Source organism: Lissotriton helveticus, chromosome 9 (assembly GCF_964261635.1).
Source record: "Lissotriton helveticus chromosome 9, aLisHel1.1, whole genome shotgun sequence".
Lineage (NCBI taxonomy): Eukaryota > Metazoa > Chordata > Amphibia > Caudata > Salamandridae > Lissotriton > Lissotriton helveticus.
In genome coordinates, this window is record NC_136070.1 from 791,308,325 (window position 1) to 791,330,543 (window position 22,219).

Consider the following 22,219-nt stretch of genomic DNA (forward strand, 5'->3'; position numbering starts at 1 on the left):
TGCTGTGTATTCTCCAAAACCAGAGCCTTCAGCATCCGCAAAAATGTAGTTTTCATTAGTGTCAGTGTATTGAGTGTATATAGCTCAGGGGTTCCTCCAGCTTCTATTTAACTAAACACAGAAGAACTGAGTTATGTTCTTCCAGAAAGGGGGACGAAGGTGTCATGGGCTTCTACCTCTCTGAACGTGAAAGGTGAGGCAGCTGGTTGTGTGTTGGGGGGGGGGGGGTGTAGGGTGGGGTCACAAGCACCTGGCTGCTTATGCAGGATCACCTTCAAGTTGAATGACCCTCACCTGGCCAGTGACTCGCCTGCCTTGCACTGCTCCTTGCAGACAACCTCTGGCATCCACTCGTCTGCCTGTGTCCTCTCAGCTTCTTTGTTTTCTCTGTTAGGCTGTAGATAGGAGATATTTCCAAGTTATTTTTCTCATATGTCTGGCTGTGGCCAGTGCCTAGAGGTTTCTCGGTTTGTGTGCGTCTGCCAATATGTTATATTTAAGACTGATGGATGGGCTCCAATTATACAGGCAATTGACCAAGCCATTTAAAAGAACCAAGTAGAACCATGGCAATCCATGAGAATGAGACTTAACATTTCTTGCTTTATGATCATGTTTGGCTTACTTTGGCATGATTCGGATTAATTAATCAAGGGTTTCATAGTGGTGTGATACTACTTTTTTATGACATTGAAGATCTTTTTGATGAATACTTATAACTGCACATTACTTACCTTTAGAATATCCCTAGTTGCCAAAGTGGACCTGGAAGTTTTAAACCGCATTCCTCCTTGACTTTGTTCCACCTCCGAAGTGATGATGAAGCTTCATATAAACTCCACCTCTACGAATCAGCATCAGTTGCTTTCTTTCTCTGCCTTTGTACCCAAATCCTGGGCTCGATGCCTCCTTTTCCCCAATTTTTTTTATTTTTTCCATTGTGCAAGGAAACTGTGTCCTCCTATAAAACGACTAGGTTTAAATCTTGTGCGGACTGTTACAAAAAATATGTCTGTGACAGACACCCATGTGGTATACTTCCGGGGCATGACTTCCAAGTCCTGTGAGGAGTGTGCTCCCTTGAATCTGAAGGTGATCTGGGAACATAAAGGGAAGCTCTATGTTGCCGAGCATCAACAGTAGTTACTGAAGTCGGGCTCGTAGTTAAGGACTCTCTCTAGGATGTTGTCATGACAGATCCATGTTGCTGTCAAAATTGCCCAGTAAGCCAAAGTGGAAGCAAAAGAAGGCCAGATTAGACCTGTCCATATCCCACCACTCTGTTGCAGAAGTCCCAAGGAAGTCTCAATGCTTGTCTGTTGTGGTCCCCCATCGAGAGTTTTTGGGGCCATTGGTGACGTTGCATAGTATTGAGGCCTTTAGAGAGGTCATGTTGTGAATCCTCAGACTTGCTCATGCACCTTATACAAACATATTTGATTGGTTAATCTGATGTAATGGTGCTATTTGATATTTTCTGTACAATGAATGTGTAAACAGAAAAACGTTGGTTTGCCTTTTAAACCTTTCCTATCTTTTCTCCAACTGTACTCACCCCGTAAGTGTTGGGCACAGGCTTGTGTACCTCACAGGGGCATTGTGGAAGGTATCCTTGTTTTATTCTGGATATTCGTTTATTAAGTAAACTTGAATGACCTCTGTCCGGCTGGACATGTCACTCTAAAATATAGATTGGATTTGCGTCTATGTTTATTGATACTGTATTTTATCCTTGCATGGGGCCATTGTTGTTTTAGAAAATTGCTCCCCGAGGTCCCTAGCAGACTGATTTGGGGTCCCTTGTTGTTACAAAAAGTGAATCCTCAGCACACTTTTGGCTCCCTCATATGTGCTTTCAGGTCCCAAAGATTGGGGGAGGCACCTAGTCTGGCTGCCACTGGTGAATCTGCCCTCTGCACAATCTGTGCCTCCAGAGCCTGTCTCAGGCTCTGCTCTGATATCAGAACTGACTTCCACTCCAGCGCAAAAATCCACTTCAGGTCTTTTTCGCGCTGGCGCCGGAGGAACCTTTGCCCCAGTTTTTCTATCCAACTTTGAGCCGAATCTATCACGATTAAGACTGTGTTCCGAAGCCAATCTGATGCACCTGTTTCCAGTGCAATCTGACTCCTATATAACCATGCCTTTACCTCTGAGCCACACTGCAGCACCTTTTTAGTTCTGACTGTAATGAACGTCGACCGCCTTTTGGAATTGACATTGGACATGATGTAAGTATTTCCCCCCACACTATGATGATGATAACTGTTAGACCTGTATTTTTCAGTTGGCTTTGTCCCCAGACTTTGCTTTTTGGCCTCATGTTTCTGACCTGTTTGTGCAGGTTTATGACTCATGGCACTTTACCACTGCTGATCAGTGATAAAGTGCATATGCTCTCCCTGAAAAGTGTGTTCATGAATTGGTGTTTCCATGTTTGACTTACTAAGTCCCTAGTACAGTGCAGTGTGTGTGCCTAGGGCCTGTAAGTCAAATGCGGCTAGTGGACCTGCGGCACGGATTGGGCCACCCACACAAGCAGCCTTTCAAAGGGGTCTCAGACCTGCCACTACAGTGTCTGTGCGCAGTTTCTACTGCCATGTCGACCTGGCAAGTGCACCCACTTGCTGGACCCTAACCATCCGTTTTATTACATACATGTGTGAGTCACCCCTAAGGTAGGCTCAGGGTACTCCATGTGGGCAGGTTGCAGTGTATGTGAGGACATGTACTGGTATGTGTGCCATGTCGTGAAAGTGTATTTCCTTTTTCACTATGGAAAAACTATCTGTCCCATAGGATAGAATTAGTTTATTTATAACATTTTAGAAGTATAACTTCCCATTAGGACAAGGTAGAAAGATGGAGTTTAGTATGCCTAAACTCAGAATATAAAAATATATCTTTTAGTAAACATGATTTTTATAGTGTGTGTTTGAAAATACCAGTTTTTGAAAGTGGGTTTGTTCTTGCTTAGCCATCCTGGATGCCTCTGCTGGTTTGTGTATTGATTGTCTGGCTTTGGAGCATTCTCTGACAGTCACTGGGGGGGTGGTAGGGTTTGGGGTTGAGGTGTGTCCTGCCTTTCCTAAATGAGTCTGGGCTGGGCTGAATAGACTTGGGCTGCATTTAGAGAGGGGGGGTTGAGGTGTGTTCTGCCTTTCTTGCATTTAGAGTAGTGGGACCTTGCACCTGAATAGGCCTGGTCTGCCTTACAAAATGCCATCTCCACCTCCTGCTAGGAAGCTGGGCCAGAGAGGACAGAACTGGTTTGGACTGAGCACACGGAGCCTCAATGCCAAGGAGAAGAGTTTGGAAAGCTGAAGGAGAAGTACTGCCCCTTTGCTGTGTGCTGTCTGGGGTTGGCCTTCAGTGGCTGTTTTCGCCTAGGAGAGGACCAAGACTTCCTACACTAGAAATGCAATTTCTAGTGTAGGAAGTTGTAACAGGGATAAAGGTTGGGAATTTTAGGCTTGTTTTACAGAATGATTGCAACAATACAGGATCTCTTGAACATTTAAATTCTTTTGTAGTTATTTACCTTATTTTTTTACGTTTACATATCTATATTATTAATAAAGTCATGTTATATGTAGTATAATATTCTGCAGAGAACATATCATTTTGTATTTAGTTTTTGCACTTAAAATACCCCACCTCTCCATTGTAGAGATCACTGCACTTGTTGGAGGGGAGGAGGGTTGAGGCCTATCTGGAAAAAAACTATAGTATAGACATCAGAAAAGTTAAAAACAAAAACGTTGTCTTGGAAGTGTAAGTGAAGCATGGCTCAGCCAATATATTTAATGATTCCCCGCTTTTTAGATTTTGTACGTAATAGATAATGTTTGGAATGTAATATTTTTGCCTCAAGTTTTATATTGTTTCCTTTTATTTTAACTGAATAAATTTATGACGAGCAACTGTATTACTTCTCTCATATCATGCATTTATTTTCATGGGAGCCCATACCCTCCCATTTTATGACGATGTCTGTGCTAGTGCTTGACCTCGTGCTCTGCAGTGGAAAATCTACATATTCTTGGGTGAGATTTAAGTTCTGAGCTTGATACACATTCTAGATAGGAAGTGTAGATTCCATGTCAAATGGACATTCCAAGAGCGTATAGGCTCAATACTATGTTATAGAGCAAGAGTTTATATAAATGTCTAAAATTATTAGCGCATTGGGACACACAATGTCCTTGCTGTTGTGTTTTGTGAATAGTATTATTTATCCTAAGACTCCAACTTAAATGGGCTCTAGCAGCATAGTAGATAATGTTAGTTTATGTTACCAATCCAGAGACTTTGTAGTGCTAGTAGAGGATGAGTGGTCAGTATCTGTGCCAAATGGTTGTGTTGAACCACCTCCTTTGTGTAAAAATGTGCTAATAGTTTAAATAACCAGAAGATCAAGTTGGAATTTGGTACTGGTTCCCTTTTATGTGTGAATTGTTTTTCATTTGTTTAATATTTTTACTTGCATTCACAGTGCTTTCGGTGGTACGTTTTCATGCATTTCATGCAGTATTTGTAAATTATTTAATCTGAAGGAGAAAGTTATGGATTCCTCACCTTCGAATTACCCCTAGGTGTCAGACTGGATCCGGAGATTTTTTTACACCTTCGAGTCGGTAGGTGACGTTGGTCGACTCCATGTTCGTCGTTGGCATTGTGGTCTCTGGGATGTTGCTGCGATATCTACTTGGACGTCGCCATCAGTTCTTTCTCTTTCTGCGCCACCCAGCGCAGATCCGGAGAATGGTACCTCAAGTCATTTTTTGACTCAATTTTTGCGACTTTTGTCGACACCTTTTTTGAGTCGTTATACTCATGGTGCACGTAGAGATGTCACGTCAGACCGGCTTCATGGCTTGTGACTCCGGTCGCAAATTGATGTTGGCCACGGACTCCCACCTCGTGTGCCTTTGGTGCTTGGAGCGCGACCACGACCCGAAGTCGTGCTCCGACTGCCGGGCCATGAACCTGAAGTCTTTCCGGGGGCGGTCAGAAAGCTTCTCGAGGCCCGGCAGTATGCTTTGCGCTGTTCGAGGTCCCGGTTGAGAGGGAGGTCGTGGGTCCGGTTGTGCAACCACCCCCACCACTCGTCATCGAAGTCTTCCTCTTCGGGTATGTCAAGACACAAGAAGGAGGCGCAGTAGCATTGTCTCTCTTCGCGTTCTCTCTGTCTGTTGGCCGACGCAAAAAGCAGAAGCTAGTCGTCCGGCTCTGCCTGCAGAGCCTGTTGGGTCGACTCTGGCCTTCCCTCCATTTCCGGGAGCCGAAGCAACCCCAGCCCAGCTTGCAACTTTTACGCAGCCTTACATTCCATCTTTGGGCAGCCTGACTCTGCCGGCGCACCCTCGGGCCGTGCGGACTCGGCTGGGGGTTGATCTTGTGACACCTCCGGTGCCGAATCCAGTGACGACACTTCTGCCCCCTCTGACGCCGGTTGTGTCCCCAGCAGACGGCGACCCCAGCCTTCCCCTCGATGTAGACACTGAGTCGGACCGACGCCGACCTGTACTTTTGTACCCCTCTTCTCACTTTGCCCTTCTCCAACAGGAAGTTACGGCTCTCTTAGCCAGGGGAGCCATCAAGCAAGTTCCTGCCCCAGAGGTAGGTCGTGGTTGTTGTGCCCACTACTTTCAAGTGCCCAAGAAAGAACGTCAACTGCTTCCTCCGGAAGGAGAAGTTCAAAATGTTGACACTGGCTCAGGGTCCTGCCTGCTCTCGACCCTGGAGACTGGATGGTAGCGCTGGACTTGCAGAACGCTTATTTTCACATCCCCGTCCTGCCGGCCCATCAGCGTAACCTAAGGTTCACGGTGGGCCACAAGCACTTTCAGTTCACTGTGCTCCCTGTAGGAGAGTATGGTCTGCTTTCCTATGGTCACCCCAATTTTTGCTTTTTGCTTCACTGGTTTTCGACTTAATGTGGCTGTGGGCATGCTAATCAGACCCACAGCCTGCTGTTCTCTCTCTAAATTCACATACATGTACTATAGGTACATAACCAATTTGGTATTGGACACCTTATCAGCCCCTGTACAGTGTACTATAGGTACCCAGGGCATAGGTGCATCCAAGGCCTGCCAGGGGCTGCAGCATATCTTTTGCCACCCCTGGTTGGCCCTCCAAACAGACACAACTGGCTGATCACTCAGCTGGGGCAAGGTCGTGTAATCACCCCTTGCTTAGATATAGTATACCTATATCTGGACACATATATACCTATAAGTCACTCCTATGGCAGGCCTTAACAATCCTGGAGGCAGAGTGTTTGGTTTTATGTGAGATGGTGCTCTAGCATGAGCTGAGCCTGTCTGTAGCTTTCGGAACCAATTCCTTACAGCTGTTCCAGGGTATTGCCATACCATATTCTCTTAAGTGCATTATAATCCTCGCGGTTATTGCTAACTTTTGTTTGGCTTTATCAAAACATGTCGTGTAAGGAGTCATACACTTTGGAATACTACCCCCTCGCCAGTTCTGGCGACGGGGGTAGCATTTCACCATTCTTGAGGGAGAAGACCTGTAACTTTACTTAAATGCAGTTAAATCTAACCAGAGCCCCAGCATCACAAAATGGATGCTGCTGCCACCGACACAAGTCTGGCCTCCTGCTGCTGACCGAAACTCCAGCAGGGGAGGCCTGGACAAAAAGTATCCTGTCACAGGGAGGTGTTACACCACCCCAGACAGGAGATAGTGGATTGAGGCAGGCAGGGCGAGTGAAACTAGACACTGCCTGGGGCGCACAAGGCTCCCCATGCAAAGCCCAGTTCAAACCGTTCCTGGGGCACTCCAGCCCCAGCTCTGGCGCGAAACTGGACAAAGAGAAAGGGGTGTAACCACCCCCTTCCTGGGTCCCACCCATAGGAGGGACCTAGTAGGATATCCAGCCCCTTGATTTGGAATAAAGGTAGGAGCTGTGCCCATTGAAGGCAGATAATCCTGACTGAAACTTTGATACAGAACTCTGGACCCTTCGACCTCCCACTCGACGTGGAAGACTGAAGAATCTCCCTTGTGGTCAAGGAGTGACCACCCTGTGCAAACAGGCACCATCCAGCGCCCAACGGTTTGCTTTGTTGCAGCTCCATCCGGAGCTCGAGCGACAGAGATCGACAAGAACCAGCTTCCCTGACTTCTAACAGCCCGATCCACAGTGCCAGCAAATCTGAGACCCGTGGAGGCGACGTGAAGGGTGGGGCCGGCCATCTTGAAAAGACTGCGAAGTGCTGACCGTGCAGCTCCTGAGGCACCCTCGAAGCTGTGCATTGGGGTTTGAGAAGCCTCAGCCCAGAGCAGCTTGTGCACCGAAGATCACCCCTCCACACTCACAGAGTGCTGCGGGGGGCCCTTTTGCATTTTCCTGCTCGACGCGTCTGTCTGGTCACTTGCCCGTTGGCTAATGGTCACCACGACGAAGAATCTTTGACACTACCCTGCTAGTCTGGTTGCTCCAGACTGGCCCTCGCTCCCCTGAAAAGGAGCAACCTCTCTGACCTTGCTGGTCCGAGTAAGAAGCGATCTTCAAATCCTGCGTGGGTTGCATTTGCCAAGGCCTATTAACTCTGATCCGGAAGCCGACACCGCTGACAGAGAGAGCCTTCGTGGGACAGCTCGTGATCCACTCCTGGACATCCTCGGTGCCCCAGAGTCCACGTGGCAGCAGAGACAAGCTTCTCGACAACCACCTGATTGTGCCTGACATTGCCTGGTTCCTTCCTGGTTCCATCCTGGTCACTGGCTAGTGACCCAGACTCTGTCCCCTCTGCTTTCAGGTACTCTACATCTTCGATCCACCCTTGGATCCAACCGGACTCTTCTCTCCTGGCCGCCTGCAGCATCTTCATCTCCAGGCTCCACAGATCTCCACGACGAAACCCGACACACTTTGGCACCTATGCACCCGCTTCCTGTGGGTGAGGTAACGATTGAACGCCGGTGCTCCTGTAGTGGTTTACACATCTAGTGTCCTAGTTTTAAGTGGCTAAGTTCTAGTCCAGTCGGAAGACTTCTAAAACAGTAACATTGTAACTTTTATGCACCATTGACTTTGCATTGGTGCATGCGTGTGCTTTTAGCGCTGCACCCGAATCCTGCGGGCTACTCCCGTCCTAACTACAGTTAGTCCAGTGTAGTCCCAGCGATTCCCAAGGCCCTAGGCCTTACCATTGTTCGTAAAGCGGTTCTTATACCACTTATTTAATATATGGTTTGAGTGGCCACCGGCCCTATCCATAACTGTGCAACGTTTGTATGTTTAACTGTGCTTTTGTTTAAACGCTTGTGTCTCTGCACTCATAAAGAGTACAGAGGATTATTCTAGTAATAAATACATATATTTTTATAATATATAACTTGTGTGTGTCCTTTCATTTGGTATTACAGGATTGCATATGGTAAAACAGCTGGCTTCACATGCCCTCTTGAGTTAAGCCTAAGACTGCTTAGGTCTATGCTACCCCTAGGATAGCTAGTCTGCAAGGTTGACTTACAACCACCACCATAAGGGTTGTTTGGACTGATACAAGGTGCTCACTAGAATAGTGAACATCATACATCAGGCCAACTTCTCACAGCACTTCCATATGATCACTCTGCAACAAGTACTCCCATTACTCCAGCAAGGCGACTTCCTAGCAACATTAGACCTCAAGGACGCATATTTTCACATACCTATACATCCAGCTCACAGGAAATACCTCAGGTTCACAATAGAAGGTCAACATTATCAGTTCAAGGTTCTCCCCTTCAGGGTAACCACAGCCCCAAGAGTGTTCACAAAATGTTTAGCGGTAGTAGCTGCACACCTTATACGTGTTTCCATACCTGGACGATTGGCTCATAAAAGCAAACTCGTATCAGCAGTGAGCAAGCCATACGTCTCAAACACTCCAGCTGCTACACAGCCTGGGTTTTCCAATGAACTACCCCAAATCACATCTACAACCCTCCCACATACAACAATATCTGGGGGCTACAATAAATACCTCTCTAACAAATCATATCCAAATCAATCAAGGATAGCCAACATCCAGACTCTCATTCAGAAATTTTAGCCACAACACTCTTTGCCAGCTTGAGTATTCATGCAACTAATAGGCATGATGGCCTCCTGTATATTCATTGTCCCCCATGCCCGACTTCAAATGCGTCCACTACAGGAATGCCTAGCACTGCACTAACAAGCTCAGGGACAATTAAAAGACCTAGTGTTGGTGGACAGTCACGCTTACAACTCTTTGCAGTTGTGGAACCCACAAAACCTTTCCAAGGGGCGACTGTTCCAAGAGCCGGTTCCATAAGTAGTACTAACAGCGGACGCATCACTGACAGGTTGGGGAGCCTGTTTACTACAATACACAGTCCAAGGGCTCTGGACAATCAAACAAAGGAGACTGCATATCAAACAACTAGAGTTGCTAGCAATATTTCTGGCACTAAAAGCATTCCAAAACTACCTGTGCAACAAGGCTGTGTTGATCCGGACGGACAACATGACAGCCATGTAGTACATTCAGAAACAAGGTGGGACACACTCTCCACAACTGTCTTACTTAGCACAGAACATATGGAAATGGGCTCCCCAAAACATTTTTCTCCTAGCAGAACACCTGCCAGGAAAAGACAATCAAGTAGCGGATCTGCTAAGCAGACACAGTCAACAGCTACACGAATGGGAGATTCACCCTCAGGTTCTACAACCATTCTTCCAAAAATGGGGGCAGCCAGAGATAGATCTGTTTGCCACAAACGAAAACTCAAAATGCCAGTACTCTGCCGCCAGGTTCCCACATCCACAGTCACGGGGAAATGCAATATGGATGAACTGGTCAGGCAGATTTGCGTAAGCTTTTCAACCAGCTCCACTGATTCCACTAGTGGCATGCAAACTACGTCAGCAGTCACTCACAATGATCCTGGTTGCTCCCACATGGGCGAGACAACCATGGTACACAACGTTCCTGGAACTCAGTAGTTCCCAACCAAAGGCTGCGCCTCACGCCCCATCTTTTAACTCCGAACCATGGAGAAATCAGGCACCCAGATCCCAATCAGATGAACCTAGCGATCTGGCTCCTGAGGTCTTAGAGTTCGGATACCTTAACTTACCTCCTGATTGCATGAACATTATCAAGGTGGCAAGACGGCCAACTACTAGAGCATGCTAAGCAGCTAAATGGAAACAATTTGTAATTTACTGCAACAATAACCAAATCAATCCATTAGATGCTTCCATCCAAAACATTATCTGTTAACTCTTGCACCTTCAAAGATGCAATCTAGCATACTCTTCTATAAGACTACATCTTGCTGCCATAGCAGCATATCTCCAGAACAGACAACATCTGTCTCTGTTTAGGGTATCACCAATCAAAGCTTTTATGGAAGGTCTTAAAAGGATAATCCCTCCAAAGCACCCACCTTCACCAGTCTGGAACTTAAATATAGTACTTACCAGACTTATGGGACCTCCTTTCGAACCACTCCACTCATGTGAATTACAATTTCTAACATAGCAGGTGGCATTTCAAATTGCCATTACCTCCCTCAGGCGAGTAAGTGAGCTACAGGCGCTAACCATCCAAGAACCTTTTATGCAAATACATGCTAATAAGGTAGTACTTCGCACTAACCCTAAGTTCATGCCAAAAGTCATATCCACTTTCCATATCAACCAATCCATAGAATTGCCAGTCTTCTTTCAAAACCCAGTCAGTGGCTGAAAGAGCCCTACACACACTAGATGTAAGGAGAGCTCTGCTATATTATGTGGACAGGACTAAATCATTTCCCAAAACAAAGCAACTGTTCGTTGCTTTTTCACTCTGTTTTGCTCTCTAGGTGTACCAACCAACTTTGCTTATTGGAGAAACTGTTCAAGTCCTACTCCAAAAGCCTCTCGATAAGTAATATCTCCTCATAGTATAGATCCCCTATTAACTTAAAACCCCCCTACCTCCATTGGCTAACTTTCAAATCTGGTAAATGCGTTGTCAAGGCTGCAGATCCCATATATTTAGCTTTCTCGCAAAGGGTGGCCGCTTAAAAACCTTGGTGACTATTTTGTTTACCAGATAGCTGCAGTCTGCTGCACAATATAAGGGAGTACACTATTTAGTCTGCTGCCCCTCAGGGTACTGGGTTGTATCTCAAACTGTCCTTCTCCTTCACTTTTTCCAGATACCCTCGTAATTTTGAATTTGGGCTGTGTAATAGTACAGTTCAATGTTAGGAGGACTCAACCTCTCCCTCTTCCCGATTCCTCTTCAATATGTCCAGTGCCATCCCTGCTACGACCACCAGCCCGAACCAGGGACACTAACAAATTATTTAGTAGCCTAAACGTGTCCGGTCTCAAGGGCCACAAGGCATTTTGTATATTATATAGACATGGTGGGAGGAGAACCATCTATGCAATTGCCACCTTGCCCTTAATTGCAAGGGGGAGTGTGTTCTAGAACTATATTGAAGATTGCAGTCTGTCAAGTACTTCCCCCAATTTATATGTGTATTGCTTGTCATCTACAAGGGCAACCATAATCCTTAAGTATATAAATGTATCAACCTTTTGTTGTAAGTCTAAGTTAGGCAGTTGTGCCAGCCTCCCTCAGGTGAATAGTATGTTCTTGTGTTTGTTAACCTGTATTCCTCCCATGTCCTAGGCAGTCTGAGATGATATAGAGCATCGTCTGCATATTGAGAAACTGTGTGAACAGTGTTGTCTCCTGCTTTAATTGCCCCAGCTATTAAGTCCTCTCCTAAGCATGATCGCTAATGGTTCATGGGCCAAACTGGAGAGCAAGCCACATTTAGTACTCCAAATATCAGAAAGTATTCTACCACCCTAACTCTCACCTTGGGTTCCGTATAAAGCAACTGGACCCATCTGCAGAATACTGGGCTGAAGCCTATCGCTAGTAAAAGCTCCATAGGTAAGCCCAACTCAAGGTATTAAAAGCTTTCGCCCAATTGACTGTAAAGATGAAAGCTCCTCATCACTGTTCATAGCCATGCTGCGGCCTGGGATAAACTCATACTGATCGCTGTGAACCACTCACCTAACTACTTGCCACAGCCTGTTGGCCAGGAATTACACAGAGTCTTGGTGTCCGAGTTGATCGTGGCCAATAAGACAAATGGTCCAAGGGATGCCCTCCTGGCTTGGGCATCATATCACTCAGTCATGGGTCTGTTGAACGTGACTACTCACCCGTGATAGTCTCAAGGCGCTGGGGAGGTGCAGGTTCCAGTCCACCAAGGAGGAGGTCCGTCGAAGAGCCATGTTTTGAGGTTTTTCTTGATGATTAGGAGTGATGTCTATCTGAGGTGGAGCGGTAGGGTGTTCCAGGCTCAGGCCGCGAGGAACGAGAAGGAGTGGCCTCCCGATCTGGACTTCCTGGTGCGGGGGACCATAGCGTAGGAGAGCTGGGCTGATCGTAGGGTCCTAGGGGGGAGGGGGGGGGTAATTCGAATCGGCTGTTCATGTATGCATGTCTGGTGTTGTGGAGGGCTCTGTGTGCTTAGGTGAGAATATTGAAGGCAATTCTAGCCTCCATGGGGAGCCAGTGGAGTGTGCGCAGGTGCTGGGAGATGTGGCAGTGTCTAGGCAGGTTGAGGACCAGTCTTGTGGCAGAGTTCTGGATGTTTTGTAGCTTGCAGGTGAATTTTTGTTTTGTCCAGCGTAGAGAGCATTGGTTAGCCCAGTCTGCTGGTGACGAGGGCGTGAGTGATGGTTTTCCTGTGCTCGAGGGGGATCCATTTGAAAGTATTGCATAGAAGGCGACGAGTGTGGAAGCAGGAGGATGCGACGGAGTTTACCTGCCCATCCATTTTGAGTTTGGAGTCCAGGATGATTCTGAGGTTGCGTGCGTGGTCTGAGGGGGTGGGCGGGTTTCTGAGGGCGGGGGGCCACCAGGTGTCGTTCCAGGCGTCGGGGTGTGGGCCCATGAGGAGTACTTCTGTTTTGCCAGTGTTGAGTTGTAGGCAGCTGCTTTTCATCCATTTGGTGACTGCTTCTATGCCTTCTTGGAAGTTGTGCTTGGCTGCGTTGGGTTCGTTGGATAGGGAGAGGATGAGTTTGGTGTCGTCTGCGTAAGGCAATGTTGAGTCAGTGTGATCTGACGATGGGGGCGAGCCAAGCCATGTAGACATTGAACAGCGTGGGGCTGAGTGAGGATCCCTAGGGGACTCCGCAGATGGTTAGTGTAGGGTCAGAGACGAAAGGAGGGAGTCTGACCCGCTGCGTTCTGCTGGAGAGGAAAGAGTGGATCCAGTCGAGGGCCTTGCCCCGGATCCCTGTGTCGTGAAGTCTGCGTGTTAGGGTGCTGTGAGAGACTGTGTCGAAGGCTGCTGAGAGGTCGAGGAGGATGAGGGCTACTGTCTCTCCTCTGTCAAGGAGGGTGCGAATGTTGTCTGTAGCAGCGAGGAGGGCGGTTTCTGTACTGTTTTTTTCTGAAGCCGGATTGGGAGGGGCCGAGGATGTTGTGCTCTTCGAAGTTGGCTGTTGATGGGTTTCTCGATTACTTTCGCTGGGAACGGGAGCAGGGAGATGGGTCTGTAGTTTTTTAAGTCGGTGGGGTCCGCTGAGGGCGTCTTCAGAAGGGGGTTTATCTCTGCGTGCTTCCAGTCAGGGACGGAGGCGTTCGCGAGTGATCGGTTGATGGTGTGGCAAAGCATGGGCGCGATGGTGTTTGCGGCTCTGTTGAAGATGTGGTGTTGGGGCCAGGGGTTCTGTGAGGGACCCGGAGTGGATAGACTTCATCTTTAGCGTGTCTATGGTGGTGAGGGCTATCCAACTGTCATTCGTTGGCTTCAGGGTGTCTCGAGTGGATAGTGAGGGCTCGGTGTGTTGGCTGCCTTCGTGGCAGTTGTCGTAAATGCTCTTGATCTTGTGGATGGAAGAATGTGCTGAGTTTGTCGCAGAGGTCTTGAGAGGGAGGGATGTCTGTAGACTGACTGGTGGGTTGGGCAAACTCCTTGATGATGCTGAAGAGCTCTTTACTGTTGGGCACGGGTGTGGAGATTGTCTTTGATCGCGGTTTTTCTCATATTTCTGATGAGTTGGTGGTGGGCGTGGGTGGCGGCTCTGAAGTTGTAGGCTTCTGTGGATTTGAAGTTCCTCCAGGTCTTTTTGAGGCGGCGGCATGTGCTTCTGATGACCTCTCTCATAGTCGGGGGAAGAGTATAAATCTGTGTATTTTGACGCAAGAATTTTAATAAGTTCTCATTCAGTTTGGGAGTGAAAGTCTTGTGAAAATCTGAAGAGAAGCCATTGCTTTCCACTACCTTAACCGTAGGCATTGGTTGCAACTCCTCTTTCAACACTTCCAGGGAAATATTGGCCTCCAGGTCCTCCATCATAGCCTTGGGGACCTCTGGTGTACCTACCTGCATTAGCCAGAAATGCATGTATGGAGTCAGCTGAACGTGTGTCTGTGTCTGATACGACTTGCAGGTGTGCCGAAAGTTATCATGGAGTTTCCTGTGTGTCGTGACCAATGTGCCATCGGGATAAATTAGGTGAAGTATTGGTGGGGCATCAATCTCTTGCCTTGATATACAGGCTGGCAGCATACTAGCGTTATCCCCCTCCCTATGGAATTTGTCAGTATTCCTTCAGGGTCAACATATTCAACTTGACCTAGATTTCACCAAGAATGTGCTTGACCGCCCCCCCGCCCCCTCCCCCCCAAAGACTTCCAAATGCTTCTCGGGGGATTACATGTCCTGCGGCTTCACCTCAGCCAGTCAAATCTCATGTAGCACTGGTTCCATGATGTTGGGAATGCAGACATTTGAATAGATTTAATGTATACCCCTGCACACTCACTTTGGATCTAGTGTGAACACTTTTCGGGAATAATAGTTTTAATCTTATTAATATTAAAAACATACTGTATGCTTTAGGTGATTTGGAGAAGTGTGGCTCACCGGTTAGAAGCGGCAGACCCTGAAGCAGAGATCGGCCCGGGACCAGGGTTCAATTCCCGACGCGGCAGGGTCTTGGGTCAATGTCCGCGGACTCGATAATTCTCGCTTAGGTGCCTACGCTAACCATGGGTCCCACTCTGCAACTCTGGGCAATAGCTTGCTTAATCTCCACAACGGCCCCAGCAACGCCGGGGATGCCTGGCTTCACCTTGGGGTGCCCTCTCACAGGGAAAGCCAGGACGGGTTCCCCAGCGGTATACAGCGCCAGGACGCCACGTAACAAGGTTACAGTGCGCTTTACAAGTATACATACATTACATACATTACATTACATACATTTAGAGTTAACACTTAGCTCATGTTAGCTTGAAAGCATAGTAGACTGTTATGTATTCAGATGACTACTACGGTTCACTCCAAATCTGCTTATAATTATGGTCAAGTGTGCCTTAAAAGTAACAATTGACACTTTTTCAACATTCTCAAATGTACATCTTTCATAAAACGGCACTTAAATGTTTCCAAAATAGTTCAGTGTTTATAATGTGAGGCATTAAATTGTATTCACTTTTCCCCAGCTGTTACAAACATTTGTGCTTGGATTTGTTCTGTAGTGTATTCGACTTCATTTCGGTTTGTAGGGATGGTTTTGTATCTTAATTCTAGCCATTGAAACTCTGCAAGATGCTGATACTAAGGTAGCCAAATGTGAAGTGTAATTCTTGTGCAACCCTCTACCTTATTTTGCTGTGCATTTAATTCCCTTGTTGTTCTCTTTTGCTCTTCAGGCACTGCTCTGAAGATGAACATGAACTTACGAGAACTTTACTTGGCAGACAATAAGCTGAATGGATTGCAGGATTCTGCACAACTTGGAAACTTGCTCAAGTTTAATTGCTATATCCAAATTCTGGACCTGAGGAATAATCACATTCTAGATGGAGGTAGACCATTGTTTTCAAATTTTATAGTGTTACACGATTAACTTGTTTAAGTGAATATATATGATCTATTGCCCTCTGTTTCTAAACTTAGATGGTTGTGGCTTTGGTTCTTGCTAGAGAATTTCTGTTTTGTGGGTGACAGGTTGCTGAAATGGAGAAGACGATCCGCAGCTATAAAGTTGATAGAAAACCATACAGTATAACCATCAGTATGATTGGAAGCTTTAAATGCAATCTCCAGCATTTTGCAGAACTTTTCTTGCTAAGTTTTGCTATGTTATTGTACCACATAGTGGTTGGATTCCAAAAACTTGTGGTATTTGATGCAGGTCTTTCATTTTGGGAATTGGCCATAGGTGGAGGAGTCCTGACTCACAATAGGTTCAAGTGTAAGATCCCAATGTCCAGTTATGTTGGTGCTGCCTCATTAATTTTTCAGCTTTGGGTTCCGAAGCAAAAAGGAGAGCTCTATGCTAACAGTATTTCGAAGTAATGAAGAAGAGCGATGTTGATAATTAGGCAAAGATGGAAGATATCCATCATCAGACACACAGAAGGCAGAGACTCCCCTTCGTCGGCTCTATAGGAGACTCCATTTTGAGAAAACCAGGAGAGCGGTTTTTCTTTTTGACACCTAAAACGTTGCAGGCTACAACGCCTTAGGAATGTATGTATATGGAAACATCAGTGCTACTAAAAGAAAAAAAAATGTCCTCAGTATTAGCCAATCAAAGGATGCAAATATGAAAACATGAACCGTCCTGGCCTCAAAAGTGGATACTGTTGTAGAATACCATAAAAACATTCACTCCGTTCCAAAAGAGCATTGAGATAAAAATAACTACACTGGACCTATGAAAAAAAATCTTCATCTGCTTGATGTCATGACAAAAGAAAAATAACGTGTTTAAAGGTAATAGATGACTCGATGCTGAAATTATGTTAATTCAAAAGGAGGAGGAGGAATTTGGTCAGGCCTTTAGCACTTTCAAAATTCCAGCCGACACACGGCAGAAACCTAGGAGGTGGTGGAAAACGGAAGATAGGAATATTTTCCAATAAATGAGACTCCCAAAGATCAGAAACATAAAAGGATGATTAACAACGTCTGATTAGGAGAGGAACCGGAATAAGATCCGGATAAGGAGGTATGAAAAAATTTGCAGCAGGCTGTCCAGGTGAAGAGGGTAGACACCTACTAATCTAGGTCAGCTCCTCCTGATGAAGTGTTGATGTACCATGCAAATGACAACTATGATGTGCAGTTAAGAACAACAGGAGTCCTGTTTATTATTGGAAATATTCCCTCCTTTACAAAGAAAACCATGTTAACCAATGATAGATAACAAGTGTCTTGCAGCTTTTAAAGACTCTGCTTCATGAATAGCAGAGACACCTATGGTTGCCAAGGGTAGAAAAAAGTATAAGTCCTCCCTGCAGTGTGGGAGATATATAAAATGTTACAGCAGATGTATGAATAGTACATATGAAAAGTGAGAAAATGCTCCCAACATCTACAGGCCAACAATGAGACAGACTGCAAAATACTAGATGTGGTTTGTAAGAAGAATGTTGTACATATTGGATGAATACTCTAAAAGGGCGTGCAATGTTTTTCAAGAGAGCAAAACATTTCCAATTCTTATCTAAAGTCCTTTTTAGGTCTCGCGCCTGCAGGGCGAAGCCCTGCTGTCGCAAAGTGAGTCTATTGTGATCGTTTCAGCTTTCAAGGACTTCCAAGAGGAGACAAGAGACTGGCCCGCGCAGCCTGCCGGAATCGGATCAGGTCGCGCGCGTGAACACGCGCTCCGATTCCGGCAGGCTACACACACACGCACACGCACACGCAGACAGACAGACAGACAGACAGACAGACGCAGGTGTACACAGGTGTACACACGGACACACGGACACACGGACACACGGACACACGGGCGCACACGCACAGACATATGCAGACACACGCGCACACACAAACATGCACCCCTCCCCCCACCACTCACCGGGCTCTTTCTGGTTGATTGAGGATGCTTGCAGCTCGATATTTAGCAGGAGCAATGTATTCTGATATTATCCCAAGATCCCGGTAGTGAGGAGTGTCTCACGCGTTCCTTGCGTCAGTCACGTGACCGGAAGTTGGCCTTGAGAGCAGATCCCGGTAGTGACGGGTGGGTGTCTCGCGCGTGTATCCTGTGATTAGTGTCACAGATGCCGAGCAGTAATAAGGGATTGAAGAGGAGGAGACATACCCTCCAGGTAGTGTCAAACTCGCTGTTATTATTGTTTTTTAATGGCTGAGACGATTGATTGCAGGCTTGATATTTATAGGGGGTTCTATGTTTGTTTAGGGAGCTGCAAGGTGGTGCATTTAGACACCGATGACTGTGGAGCGTTAGACCCAGGCATTACCCTTTTCTATATATTTCATGTCTATGTGAGGTCATTTGTGAAGCTATATTTGTAATGACTCACACTTGTTAAGGCACTTTATCGGAGCGTATAGTACCAGGAAGAGGCGGGAAACTCTGGTTCCTGTTGGATTGTAATGTGGACCACACATCTTTGTTGTGAGATGTAAAGAGCAAGGATCAGGTAAGCCCCGTTTTTAACATACTCCACCTTGTTGGATGAGTGGGGTACACTTGGGAGATGTATACATGCCAACATTTCAGGAGAGCAAAGTGGGAGATAAAAAAAATAAAATCGGGAGAATGGGGCTTTGAATCGGGTTACTGGCATGTATGGGCTTTGGAAGTGGCTGCTGCAGGATCGGACATTTGAACCGCAAATGCAAGTTTTTTTCTTACCTTTTAGAAGCAAGGAGCGCAATAGCAGGCAGAGAGAGGGTGATGCACGTGTGCACGGCCTGGCAGGTTGCTAGCAGTGCATTCACCCCCGCGCCCCCCCCCCCTGTGTGGCAGCCCGGGGACACACACAGCCGCCACCCCCCCCCCCCCAATACTTTACAGGTCTTTAAAAGACCATTCCCTGGTTAATGAGGCTTCGTTGGTTTTTCACCCCTTCGAGAGCCCCTGCATCACCACTCGGACTATTGCTGGACGAATTAGCACGTTACACAATACCAAGCCCTGTCAGCTGAACCCTGAGGAATCGGGTTTTTGCTTGCAGGAAGCGGGAGGCGGGAGACTAGCCTTGAAATCGGTAGTCTCACGCCTGAATCGGGAGGGTTGGCATGTCTGGAGATGTGCAAGCGCTTGTGCTTTCTATTTTTGCAGGTTATTCTTGGTTTTTCCTTGGCGTTTTGAGACGATGGTTTCTTTCCTTTTCCCTGGGTGCACTTTATCTATTCCAGCTCGAGGAAGCAGATATGGGTGTCAGCTCCTCGCTCTTTAGACACTGCATGGGTACAGTAGGGATAGATGGGCATATTGAGTAATCTCAATGTCTAGTGATATATTGTAATTATTATTGAAGATATACCCTTGTCCTGATGATGTCATAAGAAATGAAAGGCTGAAACGCGACCGCAACACTGTCGACAAAATAAGGAGGAGTCCATATATTATAATACACTTTGTTTACTTATGGTTAAGGCGCCTTAGGATAGGAGGTTCGAAACCTCAGGTGCTCAGTGTAGTTCCTCTGAGTGTAGAACTCCGAAATAAGGAGTGTACATGTGTTTGTAGAATATTTAAGAGTTGTGATTATAAATGTATATAGTTGTCTTTTGTGATTTTGAAAGATATTTTGATTAATTGTGATTTTTTTGTTGTCATTTTTGTGTTGCATATATGTTGTTTCATGTACATGTATGTTTCCAATATATATACATGTGTGTGCATCCAGCACCTTCCCATGGGTCGTGTACTTTAGGAAAAAACGTTGTTGATTTACAAAGAAAATCATTTTTTGATGTCATGGCAATTGACTGTGCCATGTACACAAATAAAGTGGTGAATTGATCCCTCCCTGCTTTTTTCCTTATTAGGTCTCGTGGCGTTAACCGCGGTCTCGCCAGAGACCTATTGTTAGCGACTCAGCATTCAGGGAGACCGGACCTGGCCACGAGCATGGCGATCGGAGCGGGCCACGCGCGCGAACGCGCTCGCTGTGGTCATCTCCTGTCAGGCTCCAACACATACGCATGCGCACACACAGAGACACACACACGAGCGCCCATGCACGCACACATACATACAGAGACACCCCCCCTCGTCGCACACATGCGCGCACACACACACACACACACACGAGTGCGCCGAGCCCCCCCCCCCGCCGTCGCACACATACACACACGAGCGCACCAAGACCCGCTCACCCCTCCTACAACTAAGGCCCACTTACCGCCACTCCGGACTTCAGCTACCACCGCGGGGCTCTCCCTCGGGCATGGGAGCCCCGCGTCTCCACTGCTCCTCTGGACAGGCACTCCGTGGGCGCGGGCTTCACAAGACGGAAGTCCCGCCCCACGACAGGTTTCGGTTTCGCTCATTGTCCAGTGCGCGCGGAGGGGGAAGCAAGCGGCATCTGATCAGCACCCGGAGTCAGTCTCACTTCACTCTCCTTCATGCATGCCCTAAATCATTCCTGTTCAGATAAGTCGAGAAAACTCTGCCTATATTCTGTCAGAAAGAAGTCTAGACAATGACAGAGACAGGCACCTAACAATTCAAAAGAAATGAAAACAAAATACGAATAGATATCAGCACAAAACATACCGAGATTAACAGTGCCAAACAAAATATATAAAGGGACCCTTGACCCTGATGGTACACTGGAATATTGCTATGAGGGCCCCCATGCAGGCTCTGCGAGAGCTTGGTGGGTTGAACACCGAGGTAACGATGCCGATAAATGAGTGCATTAGATTTATAGAGAAAGGCGCTACTCCACCTTTTAACGCGCCACGCAAACAAAGGATGTAAGTGCCTTCTATGGACGCTAACTAATAATGGGGTTATGAGCAAATGCTCGTTGACAGGGCTGTGAGGAGACAGACTCCCAACAGCCTCTAATGTATCAGGCAGCGATCCCATTAGTGGACGCTGATTGGATCTCCCTCCTGCCCCTCAGGGTCAGGCTGAGAGGCCCGGCACGTACTAACAGGTGATCAATAGGTGTCAGATCATGGGCTGCAAATCCCCATCTGGGGTGAGGCCTCATTACATTATGGAACGCACACGTGGCCCTTTGCGGCTGGATCGAACAGGCTTGTATTTTTCTGTAGCTTTTTGTACCACATGTTTGAAGTGGCGAGTCCGACGCACTCTGTGATAGCACTAGGGTTTCTTATGGTAGTGTGCATTTAAACACCAGTGTACCGTGCTTGAGTAGACAAAAGATGGCGGGCCCAAAGGTTTTCTTAGGAACTCACTTCTACCGCCAAATGCTGTGTTCCGGAATACCGAGATTGACGAATAATGATTCTACCGCATGCCTCTTTCTTCCCCCACCTTCAGCAACAACTAACAGCTACCAAAAAATCTTCCTAAAGCAATACAGACTTTCATAACAAATTTATGCAACACATTGTTATATACAATGCCAATAGCTCAAACTTTAATGCTGCAAGACCTATTGCATTGCAAATGCTTATTAGATGCAGCTGGTACAGCCAGCAAAAGGTTATGCAGTGCCATAATAGTACATTGACATCTGTGTAAAAAAATATTAGGGATCTAAATGAGACCGTGGTTATAAATTCCTTACCTTGGAATTACCCTCAGGCGTTGGACTGGATCCAGATCATTTTTTTCCTAACAGTACCGCTGCGCACCAGTAGGTGATGTCGGTCGACTCCGCCTTTGTCGTCACCGTCGCCAGTATGACGTTGTGGTGTCTACTTAAACGCCCCCCCTGTGCGCCGGAGCCAGTTATTTCATTTTTTGTTTTTAAGAGTTTTATATAGCGCAAACTAGACCTGATACATTGGGTATCAGAGTGCTTTACACGAGCACCAGTTTTGTTACAGAGGGACATATTAATTTTTGTTAGGCATGGGGAGATTAAGTGATTTGCTCAGAATCACAAGATGTTGAGCGTCGTTGCAGAGACTCGAAACTGGTTCCCCAGCTTTGAGGTCGACCGCACTAGCCATAAGGCTACATCCTCTCCGGCCAGCCAGTGCAGATCCGGAGAGCGTGCCCCTTAGTCATTTTTTGACTACAACTTTTTTGATTTTTGTCAACATAGTTTTCGTGCCCTTCGACGCCTGGTGCGCGATCGGATGTCCCATGTCGGACCAGCTTCAAGCCTTGTGACTCCTGTCACAAGCTGATGTCTGTCACAGATCCGTGCCTCTGGTGCCTGGAGCGTGACCACAGCCTGAAGTCGTGCTCCGACTGTTGAGCAATGAATCTGAAGTC

The 22,219-nt window shown here is 46.8% G+C and overlaps 1 protein-coding gene across 1 annotated transcript in view; it reads left to right on the forward strand.

The window, feature by feature from the left end:
- PPP1R37 (protein phosphatase 1 regulatory subunit 37) overlaps positions 1-22,219 on the forward strand; it is a 982,164-nt gene that overhangs the window by 459,220 nt on the left and 500,725 nt on the right. The window contains exon 7 of the mRNA XM_078660917.1: positions 15,738-15,893. Coding sequence (XP_078517043.1) covers positions 15,738-15,893 — 156 coding nt within the window. The remainder of the gene's footprint in view (positions 1-15,737; positions 15,894-22,219) is intronic.